We start from the raw sequence: 22,935 nt of genomic DNA on the forward strand, positions 1-22,935 counted from the left end.
TGTGTTCTAAGAGCAGAGAGCTGTGTAACTGCAGTTGATAGAATTCTGACATTTCCTATGGACACAAACATTTCCATGTTTAAGGAAGAAGAAATACAGATGAAAGAAGGAAGGTCATGCTTAACGGTCACCTCAGTTCAGTTGGAGAAGGTTGACTCCCCAGGTGGTGCTGGTGGTACAGAGCCCACCTGGCAGTGCAGGAGACGTAAGAGAGGGGAGTTCTACCCTGGGTCAGAAAGATCCCCTGGAGAAGGGAATGGCTGCCCACTCCAGTATTCTTGCCTGGAGAATCCCATGGACAGAGGAGCCTGGTGGGCTACAGTCCATAGTGCCACAGAGACAGAACTGAAGTGACTTAACTTGCACAGAAGCATGATCAGAAAGTTAGATTTTTTTTAACAGTCACAAACAAATAGGTGGGGGCACGGTTCCCAGGCGGTGCTGTTGCACATTGGAGAGCCTGCCCCCTGCCCCTGCGTTTGTTTCCTACAATGTGCACACGTCCTTGCACAGCCACACCGTGGCCATCGATGCTGATCTCACCAGCCATACACCTGAAAGCCATTGGCTTCACCCCAGAAGCCCCCATGGTGTCTGGAAGGGCTCAAGAGGAGAAAGATGAGGAGACGCAACAGCAGCCTCCCGGGGCTGAGTCAGGCTCGTCGGGTGTCTCCGCTGAGGTGGTCCGGGTCTGTGTCGTGGAGGGTCAGCTTGGGGGTGCTGACAGGCCCTCTCTGGCGGCGGCGCCACCCAGGCCGCTCCCCTGGGGCGAGTTCACCCGCTCGGCTTTTGAGGGAGGCACTTTCCAACTGTGCAGATAGCTGCCCCTCCTCACGCTGTGTCTGTGTGTGTACTGTATCCAGAGGATCATATCTCATTCCTTTCAGTGTTCCTTTTAAGGTTTGAATTGTCCCCCAATGGCCAGTGGTAGCCCGTTTATGGTGACTTGTCTTGGCTTATCATTTTTCTATCATTCTCTGGAAACTTCTGTTTTCTTCTGGCATAGTTTAGTTCAGGCTCAGCTTGTACTTTCTCTTTCTCAGCCCTGGATTCAGCCTTTTCTCCAAGGAGCCCTGGTTCCTTTTAGTGGAAAACAGTATTTGGACCTAAAATCTGAGGGGAGTTGGGCATGCTCATTGCCACGGGCTTCTGCTCCTACACCTTCTCGGGGCAGAGTTAGTGATACGGATGTGTATCCATGCCATGTGTTTATTTCCGTAGCATCCGTGTATAGTCCGTCAGTGAGTTCCCGTGGGGACCTGCCCTTCCAGCCCATGCCTTTCCTGCCAGCTCATGACACCTCCTGCGTGGGCATTGAGATTGCTCAGCAGTTTTGTCGTTTCACGTGTAGGGGGCAAGGCCACTCCATCAGACACTTGCTTTGCTGTCCTGGGTCCCCCTTAGTCCTCGCTGTTGCGTTTGGGGGACTGAAAAGGCAGGGTGGTCCCCTCCCATCTCTGCAGTGTGTCTCAGCTTCGGCCTTGGCCAGAGCACCTCATTTAAAAATTCACTCTTGACATAAATATGTGTGATGGGCCCAGGCAGGTGTCCTAGGATTCACTAAATTAAGGAGGAGAGTCATCGGATTTGTGGGGTGCCTCCTTCTGTTGTGCCAGAAGCTTTTACTCTTCAGCATATGCCCTGACGCAGTTCAGGTGGAGTTGGTCAGCCTTTTAAGGGCAATTCCAAAGGCCCTGGGGTGAGAAGGGTGGGGTGTAGGGGCTTCTGGTGGGGAGTCCAGGGGGTCAGCATGGCCTGGCAGGGTGAGGGGTCGCAGTGGAGAGAGGCAGAGCCTCGGGGGTTCTAGGCCTGAGCTCAGGCAGCAGCAGGAGCTGATGGAAGGCAGGGATTGCTGTTTACTGCCTCAAACTCTCCCTGTCTGCTTACTGTTTAAAGAGTTTTCATGTTTCCCAGGCGCACACATCCTCTAGTTTGAAGATCAGTGAGCAGGAGTGACCATAATAAAGTGCTGCCTCCTGGGAGGAGGCCGGAGCTGGCCAGCGGGCTGGCCTGGGTGCATCTGGAGTGCAGAGCTCACGGGAGAGGGCCTTTGCTGCTAGGTGCGCACGCGCAGGTGCAGCGCAGGACGCCGGACCACCGAGCTGGCCTCTGGGCGCTCCTCTGTCACTGGTGGTGTTTCCCTCGAGCACCCCTCCCTCAGACACAGTTAGGAAGCTTCTCTTTCCTTTCGGCCGTGCTCAAACCCTGGCTCTCTGACCACTCCTGGAAAGTAGCCTGGACCGTGGACCCAGCCGTGGGCACGGTGCTGCCCCAGCCTGGCCACACCCCCACTGAGGCTGGTGGTCGAGGCTCCACGTGCTGCCCTGTGCCCCTTCCCTGAGTTGCTGGTGGGGGCGGGAGCCGAGCCCCCCTGTCAGGACTGCGCTTGCGGTCTGGAGACGCTCCGCCCCGTCCTCGCCTTAGGATCTGCTCGTGGTCCCCCCTCAGTGCCCAGCCCTTCGGCGCAGGGATTCAGGCCCTTGTGCAGAATGACTTGCCGATTGGTTGTGAGGGTGCAGGGCGTGGGGTTCCGCAGCAGCTGTGGGGGCCGCGCTGAGGTCTGGCTGGCCGCGCTGGGTCCAGAGCAGGACTTGTTGGGGAATCTGGGCCGATCCCAGGGCTCCGAGGGCGGCAGCAGCCAGCACTTCTCTCAATCACTAGGTGGGGAGTTGGTATCATTGTGTCCTTTGCTGAAGAAAAGCAGAAATCCAGCTGGTGAGTGTTTTCTGTTTACACAGTAGACTGTGATTGAGTTCCTGATGAGCGTGGTTTTGATGTAGAGGCACCAGTGTGTTCCGCAGCATGTGCGCCTGTGGGGTGCTTGCGTCGCTGACGGATCCAGGCTCACCCCCAGCGCCTTGAGGCAGTGTGTCCACAGTGCGCTCCGCCCTGCCTCGGGGCGAGCCTGGGGTCAGACGCGCCTCTGCCCACTGGGGCGAGCCTCCCGGGCTGCTGACGGGAGCAGACTTCTGGTCTTGTGAACTCCGCCGATGGTTTCCTGTGAGCCTCAGTTTCCTCGGTTGTTGAGTAGGAGGAAAGGCGCTGCTCCCCACTGGCTGGAGGAGGCTCTCAGGGCCTGGCTGAGCCACACGCCACTGCTGGTGGTGACCTTACCGCCTGTTCATGTCAATAGGATGATCGCAGGTCTCATCACGTCTTCTCTTTGGGTGCTTCCCCGCCACCTGTTTTTGTCTGTTTTGTTGCCTGTAACAGTGGGAAATGGGTGACATTCCTCCTGAGCAGGCGGAGCTGGTATGCTGTGCCGGAGGTAAAATGGTAACTTCCTAGGTCCTTTGCATTCTGCGTCTGACATGGGGAGGATGTAAAGCTGGTTAGCTTTATGTGTTGTGTTCTTGTGAAGGTGAGGAGCAGAAACGGCCAGGCAGAAGGCATCTTACGGAAAGAGTTTTGGCCTCAAGTCACACTTCGAGATTTGTAACTGGTGAGGGCTCTCCCTGATGGCTCAGTGGTAAAGAATCTGCCTGCCAGTGCGGGAGACGCAGGTTCAATCTCTGAGTTGGGAAGATCCTCTGGAGAAGGGAATTGCCACCCACTCTAGTATTCTTGCCTGGAGAACCCCATGGACAGAGGAGCCTGGGAGGCTACAGTCCATGAGGTGACAGAAGAGTTGGACACAGCTTAGTGACTAAACAACAACAAATTGTCAGTTTGGTGTGTCACCTCCCCCAATTTTTTCAAGTGAGAAATGCTTAACTGTTTAATACCATACACAAACACACACTCATAAAATTGCCTTTTCATCCTTGTTTTAGAGACCTTTCTGTATCGCCACAGATACATTTGCCTCATTCTTTATTTTTATTCCACTGTATTCCATTTTCAGCTGTTATTTGCGTATTAATGTTGAACGGAGTAATAGTTTTATTAACTACAGTCAGCTGTGATTGGGGCCTTATTTTAAAAAGACTTAGCAGATTGCTGACAATTATGTAAACACAAGAGTGATAGAAGGTGTTTGATCTGGGATATGGAAAGATGAATAAAACGTTTTAAGATTAAAATTTCAGTATTATATGAAACCAGGAGAGAAGAAACCATAGGGAGGGAAATTGTTTAGAAAATCATTGTAGTTGTTTAGATTTGAGCAGGTGAATGCTCAGAAGTAGGTAGTGGTGTGGGGATCCCCACGGCAGGCGGGAGGTGAGGGGTGACGCAGGAGGAGTGGCAGATGGGACGCTGGACAAGCTGTGGGAGCAGGCTGCTGGGACCAGGGTGGCTAGGACCGGAGTTGCCGCTTGGCCTGGGGTGGGCGCTCGGCCTGGGGTGGCCGGGACCGGGGTGGCTGCTGGGACCGGGGGTGGCCGCTCCACCAGAGTGGCCTGGGGCACCAGGTGGCAGCAACGCCTTGACAAGACATGCAGGAGGGGGATGTGGTTTTGGAGGAAGGACAGACTTTCTGGCCTGTTTCTGTAGGACCTTCCAGCTCTAGGTTACTCGTTTTATGGCCTGTCTGCTCTTGGATTGCGCATCTAATGGCATGGGCTTCTGCCTTTAGGAGTGCCAGGCACTGATGTTTTTGAAGTGTTGACTTTGTATTGCCTTTTGTGTTCCGTAATAAATGCACTTATTTTAAAGGACTCCATCAGAGTGGCGTGTGCAGGGGTTCTCCCACTGCTTACTGACCCGTGTGCAGATTTAATGCTGTGTGACTCTCACAGGAACATGCTCCTTACCCCCATCTTGATTCCGCAGGTGCAGGGCAGCTGGAGTGCACATTGATGAGTCGCTGTTCCCTGCCGCCAACGCTAACCAACACCTACCAAGCCTGCTTAAAAAAAAAGTAAGTGCGTGACTTTAGTGTGGACCATGGCAGTTACAGGCTTATTCATTCTTTATTCCTAGAAAATAAAACCTTTCTGGAATATATTCGCATTGTCTTTAAGAATTGCTGTGGGTGATAATGTTCTTCTCACACAGCATTGTTTAATGGGTTATAGATGATTTCATCCCAGGAGTGCTTTGATGGAGTTTGTAAGAAATAGAAGAGACTGCTTGGCCATAGGAGAGCTGACAGTTGCCCAGAGACCAGCACCCACACAGGTGCTCTGGTAACGACTTCAGGACTCAGTTGTGTCTGTAGTGAAATACACTTGATTATTTAAAAGTTTTAATTGATTTCTGCATCTCAGTGAACTGTTGACTGTGAAATATCAGTTTGTTGTCACGTGAGAATCCCTATTGGAGAGATTAGCAGACTCCAAGCTGAGTCAGGCAGAGGAGAGCTATGCGTTTCCTGTAGACTGGGGGAGACATTCCCATGGATGTCCCCACGGTTTCTGAAAATGGTAAATCCTGTATCTCTTTCACATTGCTTCTCAGACAACCTGGAACATGCTCACGCAGGGCTGAAAACTTCAGTGTCTGTCCAGATCGCGTCGGACGGTAGTGACTCTGTGGTAGACCCGCACTAGCTGTGTGTACTGTTTTAAAAACAAGTGTTTATATTAAACATTGACAATAAAAGCACATTTTCATTACATGCATTGAGTAAACTCAGATCAGGCAGATTTCTCCTAATTTCCCTTTCCTCAAAAATTGGTTTTCAGTTTGATTTGGGTTCTTGCAGGTTGTATGATCTTTGGTACATGTGTTTCACACATGTGTGTGGGTGCATAGGTTTTATGTGAGCCAGGCTCTACTATGTTACATGTACTGCTTGGTGGGTTACGTTTTCTTCCTTGCCTAGACCGTGTGTTCTCATGTCAGTGTGTGTATGTGGCTCCACTGTCTTCTGCTTTGTGTTAAATAGCATGAACATCTCTTGGGTTCAGGCACCCTTAGATCATTGACGGTTTTTACTAATTACATGGTTCATGTAACCTGTTTGAGTTTATTTCTCCAAGTGGAATATCTAGAAGTGGAGTTACACAGTTCCGCCAATAGTTTTCATGGGTGCTTATTTTGTGGCACTGACCTGTGCTGAATATTACTCATCTGTTAAATCTTTCCTAATCTGAAGCATTAATAATGTCTGCTCACACTCTTCGCCACTTAAGGATTTATTCGTTGCTAAAGGCATTCCCTTTGCTCCCCCTCCCAAGTGCAGGTGCAGCTTAAGCCTGACTCCAGGCCTGTCATCCCGCCTCTGGGGAGGCTCTGCTGCGCTCCCTCCCTGCTGCCGGCGTGAGCCCCTTGCTTGCTGTGCTTCACACTCACTGGGTGCACTTGTTAGAGCCATCGCACCATCTGTTTCTCTGTCTGAACACACTTCCCTCATCCGCCCGCAGCTGGTTCTCTGAGTCCCGTGGAGGCGCCTCAGGGAGTGGCCGTCTGACTCCCGTTCACAGAGGCGGGTCCTGACCCTGCCCTGCCTTTTCCCTTCTTGCAGCGCTCACCCCTTCTAACGTAGCTACAGTTGGGCTCACGGAAGCACGGGGCCCCTCGTGGGTGGCAGTGCTTCCGGACCTGCGGCACCTGGGGTCTCTACGTTCTGCTCGTCGCCTGCCCACCTTGTCGCTGTGCCCCTGGAAAGCGCGGGGCTGGCTGCCTCCAGGTGCGCACACCCCCGCCGCCAGGGGCCCAGAGTCGGAAAGCTGAGTGCTGCTCAGGACCTGGATTCTACGTGGCTAGCGGCTACTTTGGCAGAAACAGCACAGGCCAGCCTCAGGCCCGCTGGAATTAATCCTTCTGACACGCATGCTGTTTGATTCATTTGTTATGTATATTTTCTGTCATTCCTTCAGAGAATAAGCTCCTTGATGGCAAGAATCTTTCTATGTTTTAAGACCAATGTCTGACATAGTAACCTTTTTGTTAAATGATGAATGAGTGAGTTATTAAGGAATTGAACAGGGTGCCAGTTGGGAGCACAGTGTGGCACCAGCCTTGATTGCTGAGAAGTTCTTCCTGTAGATTGGGACAAGAGGGATCAGACTGGGATCCATGTGAGCACACTGGGCTGAGAAGTGACTTCCTTGGATATGAGCCCCGGGCTTCCTCGTTTGTTGCACTTCGGGTGTGTAGTTACTGGCCGAATGGAGTTACTGTGACTTAACGACAGTAAGACAAGATTAAATAATGGTTCTCTTCTTTGGTAGTTATAAAATAATTCCTTTTGTGTCGTTTTACCACGTCATGATTTTTTTGGCGGGGGCAGGAGTGGATAACATAAAAGTAGCAAAAGTTAGGAAAAAGAGACTAATTTTAAGAATCCTCATGGGAACGATGCAGAGACCCTGAAAATGCCTCAGAAAATGTAGCCACTTAGCATATAGCTCTTGGCCTAGGTGCTCAGTTGCTCACTCATGTCCGACTCTGCGACCCCAGGGACTGTAGCCAGTGATGCGCTTTTGTCCATGGGATTTCCCTGGCGAAAATACTGGAGTGGCTTGCCATTCCTCCTCCAGGGGATCTTCCCAACTCAGGGATGGAGCCCACATCTCCTGCTTTGACAGGCAGATTCTGTACTACTGAGCCACCTGAAAAGGCCCGTATAGCGCTTTATTCTGGAGAAGGAAATGGCAACCCACTCCAACGTTCTTGCCTGGAGAATCCCAGGGACGGAGGAGCCTGGTGGGCTGCCGTCTTTGGGGTCGCACAGAGTCGGACACGACTGAAGCGACTTAGCAGCAGCAGCAGCAGCAGCGCTTTATTCAGTCTTAATTCTGACCATGTTCTCACAGTTGTAGGAAGAACAAATACTATAAATTAACATATAGTGCAAGAAATACCTCTCTAAGAAGGTTTTATTACTGACATTACAAAAGATAACAGCAATGTATGTGGAAGGTTTCTTTTCCTGTCTTGCACAATTGCAGTGCGGTGTTAATTTTTATGTTCTTCTTGTGCAGCGCAAGTGTATGCAGCCCAAAGATTTTATTCCCAGAACACCAGAAAACGATAAAAGACTGCAGAGGAAATTTGAGAAAATGGCTAAAGAGCTGCAACAGCAGAAAACCACTCTGGGTAAGCTGAGAGGCCGGCGCGCCCTCGGTGCTCGTGCCTGTGCTGTGGCCTCGCTTGCCGGCTGGCTCCTGCGTCCTGGGGACGTGGCTGAGGGGGACAGTGTTAGCCTCACAGGTCAGAGACACAAGTCACTGCAGGAAGCTTGAGCACAGCCATCATTGGGCCACACTGTTGAACTAACCATTCACCAGATTAATGGAACTATTCCCCCCCCCCCCGGGATGATTATTAAAGATGTGGTCTTTGATTAACCCTATTGGAATGAATCCATTTTTATTTCTTCTTTATATATGTGTGTGTGTCTGTCTGTCTGTCTTTTCACCCAGAACTTGGTGTTTTTGTTATCCAGAGTAGTCAGATGATACGTTCTTGTAATGATTTAGAAAAATACTTTCAAAGATCATCAGACTTTGAAGTACTTCATGTGTTCTTAGTATTTCTCTTTTTTACCTTTTTCACTGGTCGCTCAGTTTCTTGTTTCAGACCAATCTTGACACGTCACTGATACAGATAAGCAGTGTTGTTAAACTAGACTGCTTAGCACAGAAATAGAGAGCATTCATCCCTGTGGGTGTTGAGCCTGCGCATGATGCCCGATGACTTCCGGAAAACTGGCTGAATCCCTTGTCTCCAGCTCAGCTCTTCCTTTGCCTGGCGGGTCAAGTCTCTCTCCCCGGCGCCTGCGGCTGCCTCCTGTGCTCCAGGCCGCCCCCTGGCGTGGCTCACGTCGAGCCCGCCCCTGCAGGGCTCGGGGGCCCCTGGAGCTCCCTTCTGGCCGCCAAGTTCACCCGTGGGTCTCTGTCTGCCAGCAGGGAAGGGGAAACCTGCGGAAGGGGGACAGGGGTGTCCTGAAAGGAATAACGTTGCTGAAGAAGGAAGGCATGTTTAACTTAAAACTGGGTATTTGTTCATTTTCAGGTACCAGTGTTCCTGTTCTCTTATTTGAATCTAATGGCTCGCTGGTGTACAGTCCGACAGGTAAAGTCCACGGGGCCCACCGCAGTGCGATGAGGAGGAGGCTGCAGGAGATGAAGGAGAAGCGGGAAAGCCTTTCCCCCACCTGTAAGTGCTGGCACTGGACACAGGGAGAATTGTGAAATAGGTGACTCGGTCGTGGAGAGGGCTTTTCCTTTAACATAGTTATTTTAGCTGATGTTTCTTGATTCTCTTTCAGAGTAGACTTTGTTGATACTTTCTTCCAGAAAATCTCCTGCTTTATTCTGATTTTTTAAGAATATATTGGGTTTTTAGTATTCTCCAGGTTTAAAACCCTATTTGTTGTATACCTTTGCTTTTTAATATATTTGGGATGTTTCTTTCTTAAAAAATTAATCGTTCCCCTCTTCTGAAGTTTGCTTTAGATTAAGTGTCTAATGCTTCAGTTTACCTTTTATTTCTTTTATCTTAAATTGTTAAGTAATACACCAGCACATTTTCATAAAGTGTTGACCAGTGTAGAGTCTGTAATAAAGCTCCGTCTTGATTCCCACCGTATTCTCCTCTGTCCCTGGGTAACCTGAGTTTTGTGTGATGTGTTTCTCCAGGTCTTTTTCAGTGGGTCATCCATGTAGTCATGAAAAAGATTAGGTTTCTGTATCTTTCTTTGCACTGGTGTAATTTTTCTTTACCTAAATTACATTGTGGCATACCTCTTACTTTAAACCTTTCTTCATTTAGAAGTATCTTGGTGTAGAATCTCTCTCTCTCTTTTTTTTAAGATGTTGCATTATCTATTTTTCTAGTTGTTCCTTTTAGAGATAGTGCTGCAGTTTTGATTTTTTTTTTTTAGCTGCATGGTATGTGGTCATTTTCCTTTTTGGCCATCCAGCTTGCTCCCTCCCATTTGCTCTCATAACCCACATGCTAGTGGACATGCTACATGAATATGTTTCTATTTCTGTATTTGCAATAATATTAAGTCACGAAGGCAGACTTTAAAGGTTTTGGTAGATATTGTCAGATTGCCCTTCAGAAAGTTTGTGCCATTTCATCCTTTGCCAGTCGTTTATGAGAACTGCAGTGTCTCACCCTTGCGAAACTGGATGGCTTTAGTCTTCACGTCTCTCTCAATCTGAGATGGAAACATTGCAATTCTCTGTTTAATTCGCTTCTGAGGTCGCCAGTGAGTTTGCTAGTGAGGTTGGAAGTCTTCATATCACTGACTGCATTTAAATGTTATGCTCTGTACATTATCTCTGAATCTTTGTACAACTGCCTATTACGTATTATTTTCTTTCTGATTTGTAAGAGCTAATTACGTGTTACAAGGATTCTCTCCCAGCTTCTTGTGTGACCACTTGTACTTACGTAGCAGGCACTCAGCAAATAGACTGTTGAATAACATGCGGAGACTCTGCTGTTTATTTAACATATGGTGACTTGTAAGAAACAGATACGTTATATTTAAGGTAGACAAACCTGTTTGTCTTTTCCTTCTGGCCTTCAGGATTCCTGTGATGTGTAGAACTCCTCCTGCACAAGGTTTTAAAGTTGTTGTAGCTGTTACATTTTCTTCTGTTACTCTTACAGTTTAAGGTTAGTTATTTCATCTGTCCTGAATCTGTGTTTGTATATCATATTCAGTGGGCAGTTAAGGTTATAAGGTTAGTTGTGGCCGCCAATAACAGATAAACATGTTGCGTTTCTTTGTCCTGACAAAGGAGGAGGCAGGTCTGTGCTCTGTGGTGTTCTGAAGAGCCTGGGCCCCACCTTCCTGCCCTGCTTTCCTCGGGGCCAGTTCCCTGTGAGCAGCCCCACCAGCTTCTGTCCGCTGCCACTGCCTGGTTCCGCTGGCCAGACACAGTCCTGTGGCCATTCCTGGTCGCAAGTTAAGTGCAACCATTTATGGCTCAAGAGCTGCAGAGGCGAAAAGGCACTCTAGATTAGCAGGAAATAAAATACAGTTCTGTGTGTTTGTTTTCATACGTCTAATTTAATCTTACAGTTAAGTTTAGAATGGCCAGTGGTATTCAGGATGACATAGCTAAGGGAACGCAGTAGTTTCAGCCTAGGAAGTAGGCAACAAAACCAAATCGTCTGCAGGGCCTGGCAAGCAAGACTGACGTGTAGTCTAAACTGGGATGTGTATTTACACTGATTAAATTTGATTCTGTTGTAAGAGGAAGATGGGAATGGTTGTGGAGGTAGGACACTACCAGCGTCCCGGGGGAATATCCAGATTGGCTCAGCAAGTAATTGCGTATTTGCCACTATGTGTATGTGGAGTGATTTGCCTTAGACTTCACTCCATTACTTTGCAGTGTTAATTGTGCCACATAACTGCCTTCAGCACAGTTTAAAACAACTGAGAATTTTGTCTCTGTGCTTACCTTCCTTATCTTGGTTTATTCTCATTTTATAATTGTTTTCTCAGAAAAGTATCCTTCGTAGTCTCCTCAAAAAAAGTCTTGTCTGTGTGACCAAGGTATCGATCTTGTTTCTGATCTGCACGGCCTTTGAAAATAACACCCATGGTCTTGCTTGTTAAATCACTGGTCACCTGAAAGTCCCCTATGAAACCTCCAGGCTTTGTCAGCCTCTGCACACTGCACATTTGGGGCTGGGTCTTTCTTTGCTGCTGGAGAGTCCTGTGCCTGACAGAACGTTCAGCAGTATCTCTGGCTTCTGCCTGCTAGTTGCCCGCAACATGCTCACTGTCCACCCCACCCCACCCGCTGGGCGCCCAGGCGACCCCTGGTTGAGAACCACTGCTTTCCTCAAAGCAGCAGCCGTCTGTAATAATTGTGAAAAAAGGCCTTGACCATGGAGCAGTGAGCCTGACTGAGATGCTCTGCCTCTGCTGAGCTTCTGCTTAGGTTCAAGGTGGCCGATTCCCCAGATCCCTTCCAAATTTTATTATCCTAGGGGTTCATGCCTTTTTTATGAAATGACTTGTGTAAACTATGTTTTAATGACTCTTAGCAGCAGTAAATTTGAGTAAGACTTCATTTTTGTGCTCATTGTGCTGCTGAAGTCTAGAATAGGAAGTGCAAGGAGTAAGTTGTGTGTGTGTGTTGTACAAGAGCGGAACGAGTGGGCCTGCTATCGGCCTCATCTGCTCCTAGAGCTCAGAGCCGTGTTAATGAGGGGTTATGATTGTGTTTTCAGCCTCCCAGATGATTGAACAGTCTGATGTTAACACTGTGAACCTTCTGCATGAAGCATCTTTGAACCTTTCACATGATACTTTGTGTTCAGGTAAAATTATTCTCTTTTCTGTAATATATTTAAGGTTGATAATATGATTTTCCTGTTTGAAGATTTTTCTAATGAGAAAAACAATTAAAAACTAGAATTTGTGAATTTCACCCTGAAATTGGGTGTTGTAATTTACAAAAATAGATGCTATACTAAAATTAAGGCATGAGAAATTATATGACTTAAGCATACTTTTGGTTCCCTTGCTTTTTCTCCTAGATATTTGCTTTCTTGGCACAGAATCGATTGCTCATTAAAAAAAAAAAAAAATTGTACGTGAACCAATCTGCATACAATTTAAACTATACAGTGAGCTTAAAGTACTATATTTAAACCATACAGTGGTTTAAACTATGCAGTGAGCTTAAAGTACTGTATTTAAACTATACAGTGAGCTTAAAGTACTGTATTTAAACCACACAGTGGTTTAAACTATGCAGTGAGCTTAAAGTAGTGTGTTTAAACCATACAGTGGTTTAAACTATGCAGTGAGCTTAAAGTACTGTATTTAAACTATACAGTGAGCTTAAAGTACTGTATTTAAACCATACAGTGGTTTAAACTATGCAGTGAGCTTAAAGTAGTGTGTTTAAACCATACAGTGGTTTAAACTGCAGTGAGCTTACGGTACTGAGAACCAGCAGAGCCAGGAGAGAGCTGGCTCACACAGTGTGGAATGAATGAATGAACAGGTCAGGAAGTAGGTATAGATCACAAAAACTACAGGAGATCCAAAACAAAGAGGATTTCTGATTAGAATCAGTGTTGGAAAGAATTGGTAAAATTAGAGTTTTGTATTATGGACGTGGTTTTGTAAACGTGGAAGTCCTTATTTCACTCTAAATGATCATTTTTCCTGGGTGTTGTCTTTCTGGTCATATTCCATTTCTTAAAACCATGCCACCAGCCCCTGTTAGGGCCATGTAAATAGCAGTGCTCCATGGCAGGAATATATTCAAAGTTGTAAACCATTACAGACTGTTTTCTGAAAGCCGCCACAGTGACAATAACAAAGCACAACCAAGATACTAGGGTTAAACAGAGGCTTCATTTTGTGCATGGTTTAGTCTTTAATCTCTCTGTGTTGGAATTATTTGCCCACGTGTCTTCAATTATCCCCATCTTTTTTACTTCTGCCTGATGCACGTTATTTCATGTCAGTTGGAAACGAGTGACAGCTATAATGGAATTTCCTTGTTTCCTTGTGGGATTGCGCATGTTTGTGTCTCATCCTATTCTCCTGTTAGCCCTGTGGTGTGGACACTGATGTCCCCATTCTGCCGGTGAGAACACCAGGGCATGGCGAAGGCAGACAGCTCGTGTGAGGGCCTGCCGTTGGGCTCACCCAGGCTTCGACCAAGGCCGTCTGGCTTCAGAATCTGTACTCCTAGGCATGTCATGCTGCTTGTCAGCCTTTTGAAAAGTGAGCTGAGCTTATTCAGCTGCTATTAATATAATTAAATGTGTGCTGCGTTTCCAGCTGTGGACTTGGGGACATAGCACCGTCCACCTGCTGGGATTCCCCCTGTTCCCTGGGGGCTGCCTCCATTCTTTCCCTCTAAGTAGAGCATTAATGCTGTGGCTGAGTTAAGACCCCACTGTCGCCTCAGGTGTGGAGTCCATCGCACTGGAGCCTGGACGCGGTGGCCTCCCATCTAGAGTCCTGGCTTCCTCGAGGGTCCGTGACTGGCTCTGGGTGCTCTTCCTGGAGCCAGGCACCCGGCGGGTGGATGTCTGGAGCGCGTTCCCACCTCCCGACCCCGTCCTGTCTGAGCCACGGGGAGCCCAGTGGTTCCTGCTTGGGAATGCCGGCTGGAAGGCGTCCTGACAGTGGAAGGAGGACCCTTCTGCACCAAGAGCTGCGCTCAGGGAGCACCATTGTATTGTTATACTGACAAGTACTTCTATATTAATTTAAACCCTTAAAAAGTGAATTCTTCATTAATGTTTTTCAGACGACTCTTTTGCTGGTGGTCTTCCCGTGTCTGCTGAAGATCTCTGTGGAGGCTCCGCAAGTGGGACTCAGGAGAGGAATCTGGGCGAGTTCATCACTGAAAGGGGAAGTGACGTGTGTGCTGCATCGCTGGTGCTGCAGACAGGCAGCGTCAGCCCCTCAGCAGCTCCCTATCCCCTGGGTCTCTTGACTCCTCGCAGATCCACCAGCAGTCCTCCCAAGGCAGAGACCCCCCAGCAGAGCGGGGCTGCGGGTGGGGTTGTCACCCCCGTCTCAAAACCATCACGGCCAGCGGCCCAGGGGCCGTCTGACGGGAAGAGGCCTTTGTCTCCTGTGTCCTCCGCTACAAAAGGCCGCCCGGGGGGTCGTGCACAACGCATGGGCTCCTCAACCAAGAGTAAAAAGACACCGGAGAACTCTTGTCCAGCCTCGGAGAAGAGACGGAAGAGGAGGCGGTCCCTCGGGCAGCGCCCTGCACCCCGACTGCGGCTGTGGAAGGCGGAGAGCAGCCTGCGGTCTGTGCGGAGGCCCGCTGTCAAGAATCTGGCCCTGGAGGAGTTCTCGTACGATGATTACTTTTCTCCTGATAATCTCAAGGAGAGGGTCTCGGAGGGGCTTCTTGGGGAGCAGCTGCCCTCCAGACCCCCTCCGCTCCACTGCCAAAGGAGCCTTTCCAAGACCGAGAGGAGCAGCCTCCTGGACAGGGCTGACCTCTCCCTCATCGGCAGACGCCCTAGGCCCGCCGTCGGCACCTGTTCCACAGCAAAGCCCGGCCCCGCCCTGGAGAGGCCTGCGCTCTCCGGGGCAGACGCGGGGCTGGGTGGCGGGACCTCGGGAGGCACGCCTGCTGCTGACGGGACCCCCGGGCCCTGTCCCTGGGCCAAGGCCCAGGGTGGGGGCGATGCCCGCCCCGCTGGGGGTGACACTCTGCACACCCCCAGCGGACTCGCTCCCCAGACGGGACCACAGGGAGACCCCAGCCTTCTGACAGGAAGCAGGGAGGAGACGGAAGAATGGACTGACACCCAGAGCACGCAGAAAGACGGCGCTCCTCCTGGAACAGCGGAGTCCGCTGCAGCGCACAGCGAGGGTGAACTGAGCACTGCGGATGACCGTGCTGAGGAAAGATCCACGGGGGCGAGGGAGGCGCCAGCCCAAGGAAGTAGTGAAAGTACGTGAGCCCCTCTCACAGGTCTCTCCACTCAGAATGTGCAGCAGGGCGTCCAGCTGCCGCATATAACAGCTTTTTCATAAGCAAAATATTTCCTTTTTCCCTTTTTTAAAAAACTTTGAAGAATGTATGTTTGATATTTACAATGGTAAATTCTTTATTCTTGAGGAATAGACAGCTTACTGCCCTATGGAGTTTCTAGGTTCCTTGCTTAAACCTGTTATGAGTACATTTCTCTAAGTCCTATAGGTGCTACCTTTTGTGAAGAATGGCCTCGAGAGGGTGTTTATCCTGGTTTCACTGTAGCCTATCACTGAGCAAAGACGCACACTAGTGGAGAGCTTTTAAAATGATCTGTTTAAAACAGGGAGGCTGTTTACTTTAAAAGGGAAATTAAGGCAGTGTAAATCATGCATCTGTTTATAACAGTGAGGCTGTTTATTTTAGAAGGGAAATTATGACAGTGTAAATCATGCATTTTGTCAAGAGAAGACATAAAAACATAAATGTGAAAGTAAGTTATCAATATTTATTTTTGAAAAAACTACCTGGTGTTAGCTGTGGAGAAATATTTAATACTTTAAGCAAGTAGTTCATTGTAAGAGACCTTTTTAGGTTTCCTTTTATTTGCTTTAAGCATATAATTTAAATAGATTTATTCCTGTCTAAACCATGGTAATTAAAACCATGGTAGCAGACTATGTCATTATAGCAAAAGTAACAACAATAGAACAGGAGAAATATCAATAACCTCAGATATGCAGATGACACCACCCTTATGGCAGAAAGTGAAGAGGAACTAAAAAGCCTCTTGATGAAAGAGGAGAGGGAGAAGTTGGCTTAAAGCTTAACATTCAGAAAACTAAGATTATGGCATCTGGTCCCATCACTTCATGGGAAATAGATGGGGAAACAGTGTCAGGCTTTATTTTTTGGGGCTCCAAAATCACTGCAGATGGTGATTGCAGCCATGAAATTAAAAGACGCTTACTCCTTGGAAGAAAAGTTATGACCAACCTAAATAGCATATTAAAAAGCAGAAACATTACTTTGCCAACAAGGGTCCGTCTAGTCAAGGCTATGGTTTTTCCAGTGGTCATGTATGGATGTGAGAGTTGGACTGTGAAGAAAGCTGAGCGCCAAAGAATTGATGCTTTTGAACCGTGGTGTTGGAGAAGACTCTTGAGAGTCCCTTGGACTGCAAGGAGATCCAACCAGTCTATTCTAAAGGAGATCAGTCCTGGGTGTTCATTGGAAGGACTGATGCTGAAGCTGAAACTCCAGTACTTTGGCCACCTCATGTGAAGAGATGACTCATTGGAAAAGACCTTGATGCTGGGAGGGATTGGGGGCAGGAGGAGAAGGGGACGACCGAGGATGAGATGGCTGGATGGCATCACGGACTCGATGCACATGAGTTCAGGTGAACTCTGGGAGTTGGTTATGGACAGGGAGGCCTGGCGTGCTGCAGTTCAGATGTGCTGTAGAGCTTGTGAGAACAAGTTACTGAGAGACTCAGATGTTAGTAGAAAACACGACTGAGCGACTGAACTGAAGTGAACAACAATAGAAAACCTTTTTGACTTTCTGATTATATGCACAAATAGCTTTCAGCAGTCAAAAGTGAAAACTCATGAACTTAAATCTCCACCTAAAGATTGTGTTAAAATTTCAGTGAAGCCAAGTTTATGCTTCATTATTTTGTTAAATCCTGAAATCATCTTAACCTTCATCTTTTTTCCCCCCATCTTAACGTTTTTAAAATGGAGAGGTCATAGGGATTGAAATGGACATAGTTGTTTTGTGTATTTTTCCCTTGGGTTGAGACTCCTCAGGATCATCTCAGAGAATTTAGTCTGTGTATTATTAACATTTTTATATCTGAGCTTTCTCATCTATATAAAACTTTATTATATATTTATAAAATACATAAAATTTGACAACCTTCATTTTATGTTCCTTTATGGTTAGTATGTGCTTTTGAAATACTTACTTTAAAAGGATGTCAAATCTAGAGTTAATAGAAAACAGTGGGTATACAGAGGTGTAGTGATTAAGAAGATCCTGGTTTTGAACCTTACGTTCTCGTTCTTGGTTTCCATCTCAGCTTTTGAATAATACTTAATGATGTGCAAACATAATCAAGTAAAAATAAAAGTCTGCTTTCAGGTAGTGTGACGCACCCTGCGGTCCCAACACTGAGCAGTGATCGCCCTCCTCTGGGACTCACCCCACATCCAGGGCCCTGTGGGGTCGTGGGGTGTGGGGAGGACCCCGGAATAGCTCAGTCTGACTCAGAAATGGGTCAGATATTCTCAGTGCACTAATGTCAGGACATCTGGATGCCCCCTGTTTTATGTCACTTCAGTAGACAGAAGGTCACTGAATTTAGGGCAGGAAAAGAGCTAACTATCTGGTAACCTAACCCTATCTCTTTGTTTTGTTATGTAAAATCAGGACCCACCGATGTTTTAGGAGGTCCATAGTCAGCCCACCTGGCGTTTCCCCTCTTTGGGAACCCAGCACAGGTAACTGCTCTTTGCCTGCAGCCATCTGAGACGGTCGAGAGATGCTGAAACCGTGGAGCAGCAAAGCCCAAGCTGTATATCAAGCTGTGCCTCTCCAAATCCTGATGTTGAAATAAAAGTCTTTTTTCAATTTATGCTTTCTGTTTACTTTTACTCATTGCCCTTGGTAGTATCTAAGATGTGGTGTAGAGCTTGTGAAAACAAGTTACTGAGAGACTCAAATGTTAGTAGAAAAGTGCGTGGAGGGAGAAACCTGATTCATGCGATCAGTCCTGTCTGACTCTCCATGACCCCATGGACTGCAGCACACCAGGTTTCCCTGTCATTTCTATTTCCCAGGGTTTGCTCAACCTCAGGTCCTTCGAGTCGGTGATGCCATCCAACCGTCTCACCCTGTGTTGCCCACTCCTCCTGCTATCTGTCTTTCCCAGCATCAGGGTCTTTTCCAGTGAGTTGGCTCTTTGCATCAGGTGGGCAAAGTATTGGAGCTTCAGCATCAGTCCTTCCAATGATTATTCAGGACTGATTTCCTTTAGGATTGACTGGTTTGATCTCCTTGCTCTCCAAGGGATTCTCAAGAGTTTTCTCCAGCAACACCATTTGAAAGCATCAATTCTTCAGCTCTTAGCCTTTTTTAGGGTCCAGCTCTCACATCCATACATGACTACTGGAAGAAACATAGCTTTGACTAGATGGACTTTTGTTGGCAAAGTGATGTCTCTGCTTTTTAATACACTGTTTAGATTGGTCATAGCTTTTCTTCCAAGGAGCAAGCATCTTTTAATTTCAGTCGCCATCTGCAGTGATTTTTGAGCCCAAGGACATAAGACTCTTTCACTGTTACTGTTGTTTCCCCATCTACTTGTCTTTAAATGATGGGACCAGATGCCATGATCTTCGTTTTTTGAATGTTGAGTTTTAAGCCAGCTTTTTCACTGTCCTCTTTCACCTTCATCAAGAGGCTCTTTAGTTCCTCTTTGCTTTCTGCTGTTAGGGTGGTGTCATCTGCGTATCTCAGGTTATTGATATTTCTCCTGGCAGTCCTGATCCAGCTTGTGATTTATCCAGCCCAGCATTTCACATGAGGTACTCTGCATATAAGTTAAATAAGCAAGGTGACAATATACGGCCTTGACATACTCCTATCCCAATTTGGAACCAGTCTGTCTTTCCGTGTCTGGTTCTAACTGTTGCTTCTAGACCTGCATACAGGTTTCTCAGGAGGCAGGTAAGGTGGTCTGATAGTTCCGTCTCTTAAGAAATTTCCAGTTTGTTGTGATCCACACAGTCAAAGGCTTTGGCGTAGTCAGTAAAGCAGATGTTTTTCTAGAGTTCTCTTTTTTTTTCCTGTGATTCAACAGATGTTGGCAGTTTCATCTGTGGTTCCTCTGCCTTCTCTAAATCCAGCTTGCACATATGGAAGTTCTCAGTTCATGTATTGTTGAAGCCTAGCTTGAAGGATTTAGAGCATTACCTTGCTAGCTTGTGAAATGAGCACAATTGTGTGGTAGTTTCAACATTCTTTGGCATTACCCTTTGGGATTAGAATGAAAACTGACCTTTTCCAGTTGTGTGGCCACTGCTGAGTTTTCCAAATTTGCTGGCATGTTGAGTGCAGCTCTCTAATAGCATCTGTTAGGATTTGAAGTAGCTCAGCTGGGATTCCATCACCTCCACTGGCTCATTCATAGTAACGCTTCCTATGGCCCACTTGACTTTGCGGTCCGTGATGTCTGACTCTAGGTGAATGATCACAGCTTCGTGGTTATCTGGGCCCATAAGACCTTTTTTGTACAGTTCTTCTGTGTATTCTTGCCACTTCTTAGTATCTCCTGCTTCTGTTAGGTCCATACCGTTTCTGTCCTTTATTGTGCCCATCTTTGCATGAAACATTCCCTATTAACCAGTAGTTTCTTCTTTCTAAACTTTTTTAGTTTCATAAACAGGCACATGCTCAGTGTAAGACAAATCGCTAAAAAGAGTAAAACCGTCCTGACCTCACCTCCTTCTGTTGGTTCATTTAGCAGCTATTTCCATGCAGCTGTTGTGTCCCATGATCCCCTCTGATTCCCAGGAAGATGGGAGAGAAGCGGACAGTGACTCCTATTTTCCCCCACCCCACACATGCAGAGGCCGTGTCCTGATGAGGATGGGCAGCACAGGAATGTAAGCGTCACATCAGGTGGCAAGAAGCATGAGTAGAAGTGTTCTGGTTAGGGAAGGCAGCCAGGGAGGGCTTCTCGGAGGTGGTGACCTCAGCCCTCAGGCCTGGGCACAGGAAAAGAGGTGCCTTGTGGCTGGGGGCTGTGTTTCAGCCTGTGGAAATGGCGAGTGTGAATGTCCTGAGGTCGAAAATGCTCGCAGGAGCTGCAGTGGGCTCACCGCAGCAGCAGCTACTCTGGGCTGAGAGCGACTGGAAGGAAGTGCTGTCAGGCAGGGGCCAGCCTGGGTTGCTTTGCTTTTGTTTCTAGGTGTGACGAGAAGCCAGTTGTGACTGATGATTTGGATGTAACCCCGGCTGTTCGTGCACAGGCCACGGTCAGTGTCTGCTAGAGACAGGCTGCCAGCAGTGGTGTGTTTCCTTCCAGACGGTTCGTGGGTGTGTTTGCACAAGGGCCTTAAATTCAAGACGTTTAGAGAGTTTTTACTGCGTGCATAGGACTATGGTGTCCTGGTGTCTTAATGTCGTTTTTTGTTTTTGAAACATGTCAGTCATTTCCGTTCGTGTCGATGGAGCGGCAAAGCTGCCTCATCTCTACGTGTATTTCAGGAGTCAATGAAGTTTTCCAGTAACAAGTCAGAATATTTTAGTCTAAAATATTTTAAACTTTGTGGGTCAGGGCGCAAAATCAAGGTATGTAGGTATAGTGAGAAAACCATTTTCACAAATTTTTTATTCACAAAACTCACAAGTTCAGTAAAGTCTTTTGTAATACAGTTCTAATGAGGATAGAATTCTCCTTTCGGGGAGAGATAACTTAATAGGGGTTCATATTGAAAGCTCTTATCACCAAAGTTGATGTGCAGTTCAGTTCAGTTGCTCAGTCGTGTCCGACTCTGCGACCCCATGAATCGCAGCACGCCAGGCCTCCCTGTCCATCACCATCACCCGGAGTTCACTCAGACTCACGTCTGTCGAGTCAGTGATGCCATCCAGCCATCTCATCCTGGGTCGTCTCCTTCTCCTCCTGCCCCCAATCCCTCCCAGCATCAGAGTCTTTTCCAATGAGTCAACTCTTCGCATGAGGTGTCCGAAGTACTGGAGTTTCAGCTTTAGCATCAGTCCTTCCAAAGAAATCCCAGGGCTGATCTCCTTCAGAATGGACTGGTTGGATCTCCTTGCAGTCCCAGGGACTCTCAAGAGTCTTCTCCAATACCACAGTTCAAAAGCGTCAATTCTTTGGCACTCAGCCTTCTTCACAGTCCAACTCTCACATCCATACGTGACCACAGGAAAAACCATAGCCTTGACTAGACGGACCTTATTCGGCAAAGTAATGTCTCTGCTTTTTAATATGCTATTTAGGTTGGTCATAACTTTCCTTCCAAGGAGGAAGCATTTTTTAATTTCATGGCTGCAGTCACCATCTGCAGTGATTTTGGAGCCCAAAAAATAAAGTCTAACACTCTTTCCACTGTTTCCCCATCTATTTGCCATGAAGTGATGGGACCAGATGCCATGATCTTCGTTTTCTGAATGTTGAGCTTTAAGCCAACTTTTTCACTCTCCTCTTTCACTTTGATCGAGGCTTTTTAGCTCCTCTTCACTTTCTGCCATAAGGGTGGTGTCATCTGCATATCTGAGGTTATTGATATTTCTCCCGGCAATCTTGATTCCAACTTGTGTTTCTTCCAGTCCAGCGTTTCTCATGATGTACTCTGCATAGAAGTTAAATAAGCAGGGTGACAATATACACCCTTGATGGACTCCTTTTCCTATTTGGAACCAGTCTGTTGTTCCATGTCCAGTTCTAACTGTTGCTTCCTGACCTGCATACAGGTTTCTCAAGAGGCAGGTCAGATTGTCTGGTATTCCCATCTCTTTCAGAATTTTCCCCAGTTTATTGTGATCCACACAGTCAAAGGCTTTGGCATAGTCAATAAAGCAGAAATTAATGTTTTTCTGGAACTCTCTTGCTTTTTCCATAATCCAGCAGATGTTGACAATTTGACCTCTGGTTCCTCTGCCTTTGCTAAAACCAGCTTGAACATCAGGGAGTTCACGGTTCACGTATTGCTGAAGTCTGGCTTGGAGAATTTTGAGCATTACTTTACTAGCGTGTGAGATGAGTGCAATTGTGTGGCAGTTTGAGCATTCTTTGGCATTGCCTTTCTTTGGAATTGGAATGAAAACTGACCTTTTCCAGTCCTGTGGCCACTGGTGAGTTTTCCAAATTTGCTGGCATATTGAGTGCAGCACTTTCACAGCGTCATCTTTAAGGATTTGAAACAGCTCAACTGGAATTCCATCACCTCCACTAGCTTTGTTTGTAGTGATCCTTTCGAAGGCCCACTTGACTTCACATTCCAAGATGTCTGGCTCTAGATTAGTGATCACGTCATCATGATTTTCTGGGTCGTGAAAATCTTTTTTGTACAATTCTGTGTATTCTTGCCACCTCTTCTAATGCCACGTAGTAAGATTTTGGGGACTTCACCTAATGCCATTTCACACGGATGGGGACTACCAGATCCTGCTACCAGTCCCTGAGCAGATGTCTTCCTGGAGCGTGTGCTTGCCTAGGAAAGCTCTCTGGGATCCCCTGAGAGTGTCCCCCATGTGTTCTTTGTAGTGGGCTCTCCCAGTGCAGATGAAGCACCTCAGTTTTGCAGTCACGTGGGTTTTGAGCAGATGTGTGCTTTGCCCTTTCCTCAAGGTCTGTAAGTCGTTGCTGAAACTGTAGCTGGCTTGTGGGAAATAGATTATGTTAAATTTTCATGAGAATTGAGGTCCCATGGTTTTAACTTCCGGCACCGTAGGACAGGAAGTGTATAAAGCTGCTTGTTGTTACTTAATGTGCGGAAATGGCTTTCGCTCCCTTTCCCCGCTTGGGACTTCTGACCACAGCTCTTCAGGCAGCCACCTGCGTAGGTCTTCATGGTCAAGCAGATAAATCTGACTCCTCCTGAACTACTGCACAGCCGGGCCATTGCAGGTT

General features: G+C 47.4%; 1 protein-coding gene across 3 annotated transcripts in view; it reads left to right on the forward strand.

The window, feature by feature from the left end:
* Positions 1 to 22,935, forward strand: part of MCPH1 (microcephalin 1) — a 227,715-nt gene that overhangs the window by 17,928 nt on the left and 186,852 nt on the right. For all 3 annotated transcript variants that reach the window (XM_052661246.1, XM_052661247.1, XM_052661248.1), the window contains 5 exons: positions 4,714 to 4,801; positions 7,812 to 7,926; positions 8,845 to 8,988; positions 12,034 to 12,123; positions 14,079 to 15,248. In XM_052661246.1, the coding sequence (XP_052517206.1) occupies positions 4,714 to 4,801; positions 7,812 to 7,926; positions 8,845 to 8,988; positions 12,034 to 12,123; positions 14,079 to 15,248 (1,607 nt within the window). The remainder of the gene's footprint in view (positions 1 to 4,713; positions 4,802 to 7,811; positions 7,927 to 8,844; positions 8,989 to 12,033; positions 12,124 to 14,078; positions 15,249 to 22,935) is intronic.

Source organism: Budorcas taxicolor, chromosome 24 (genome assembly GCF_023091745.1).
Source record: "Budorcas taxicolor isolate Tak-1 chromosome 24, Takin1.1, whole genome shotgun sequence".
Lineage (NCBI taxonomy): Eukaryota > Metazoa > Chordata > Mammalia > Artiodactyla > Bovidae > Budorcas > Budorcas taxicolor.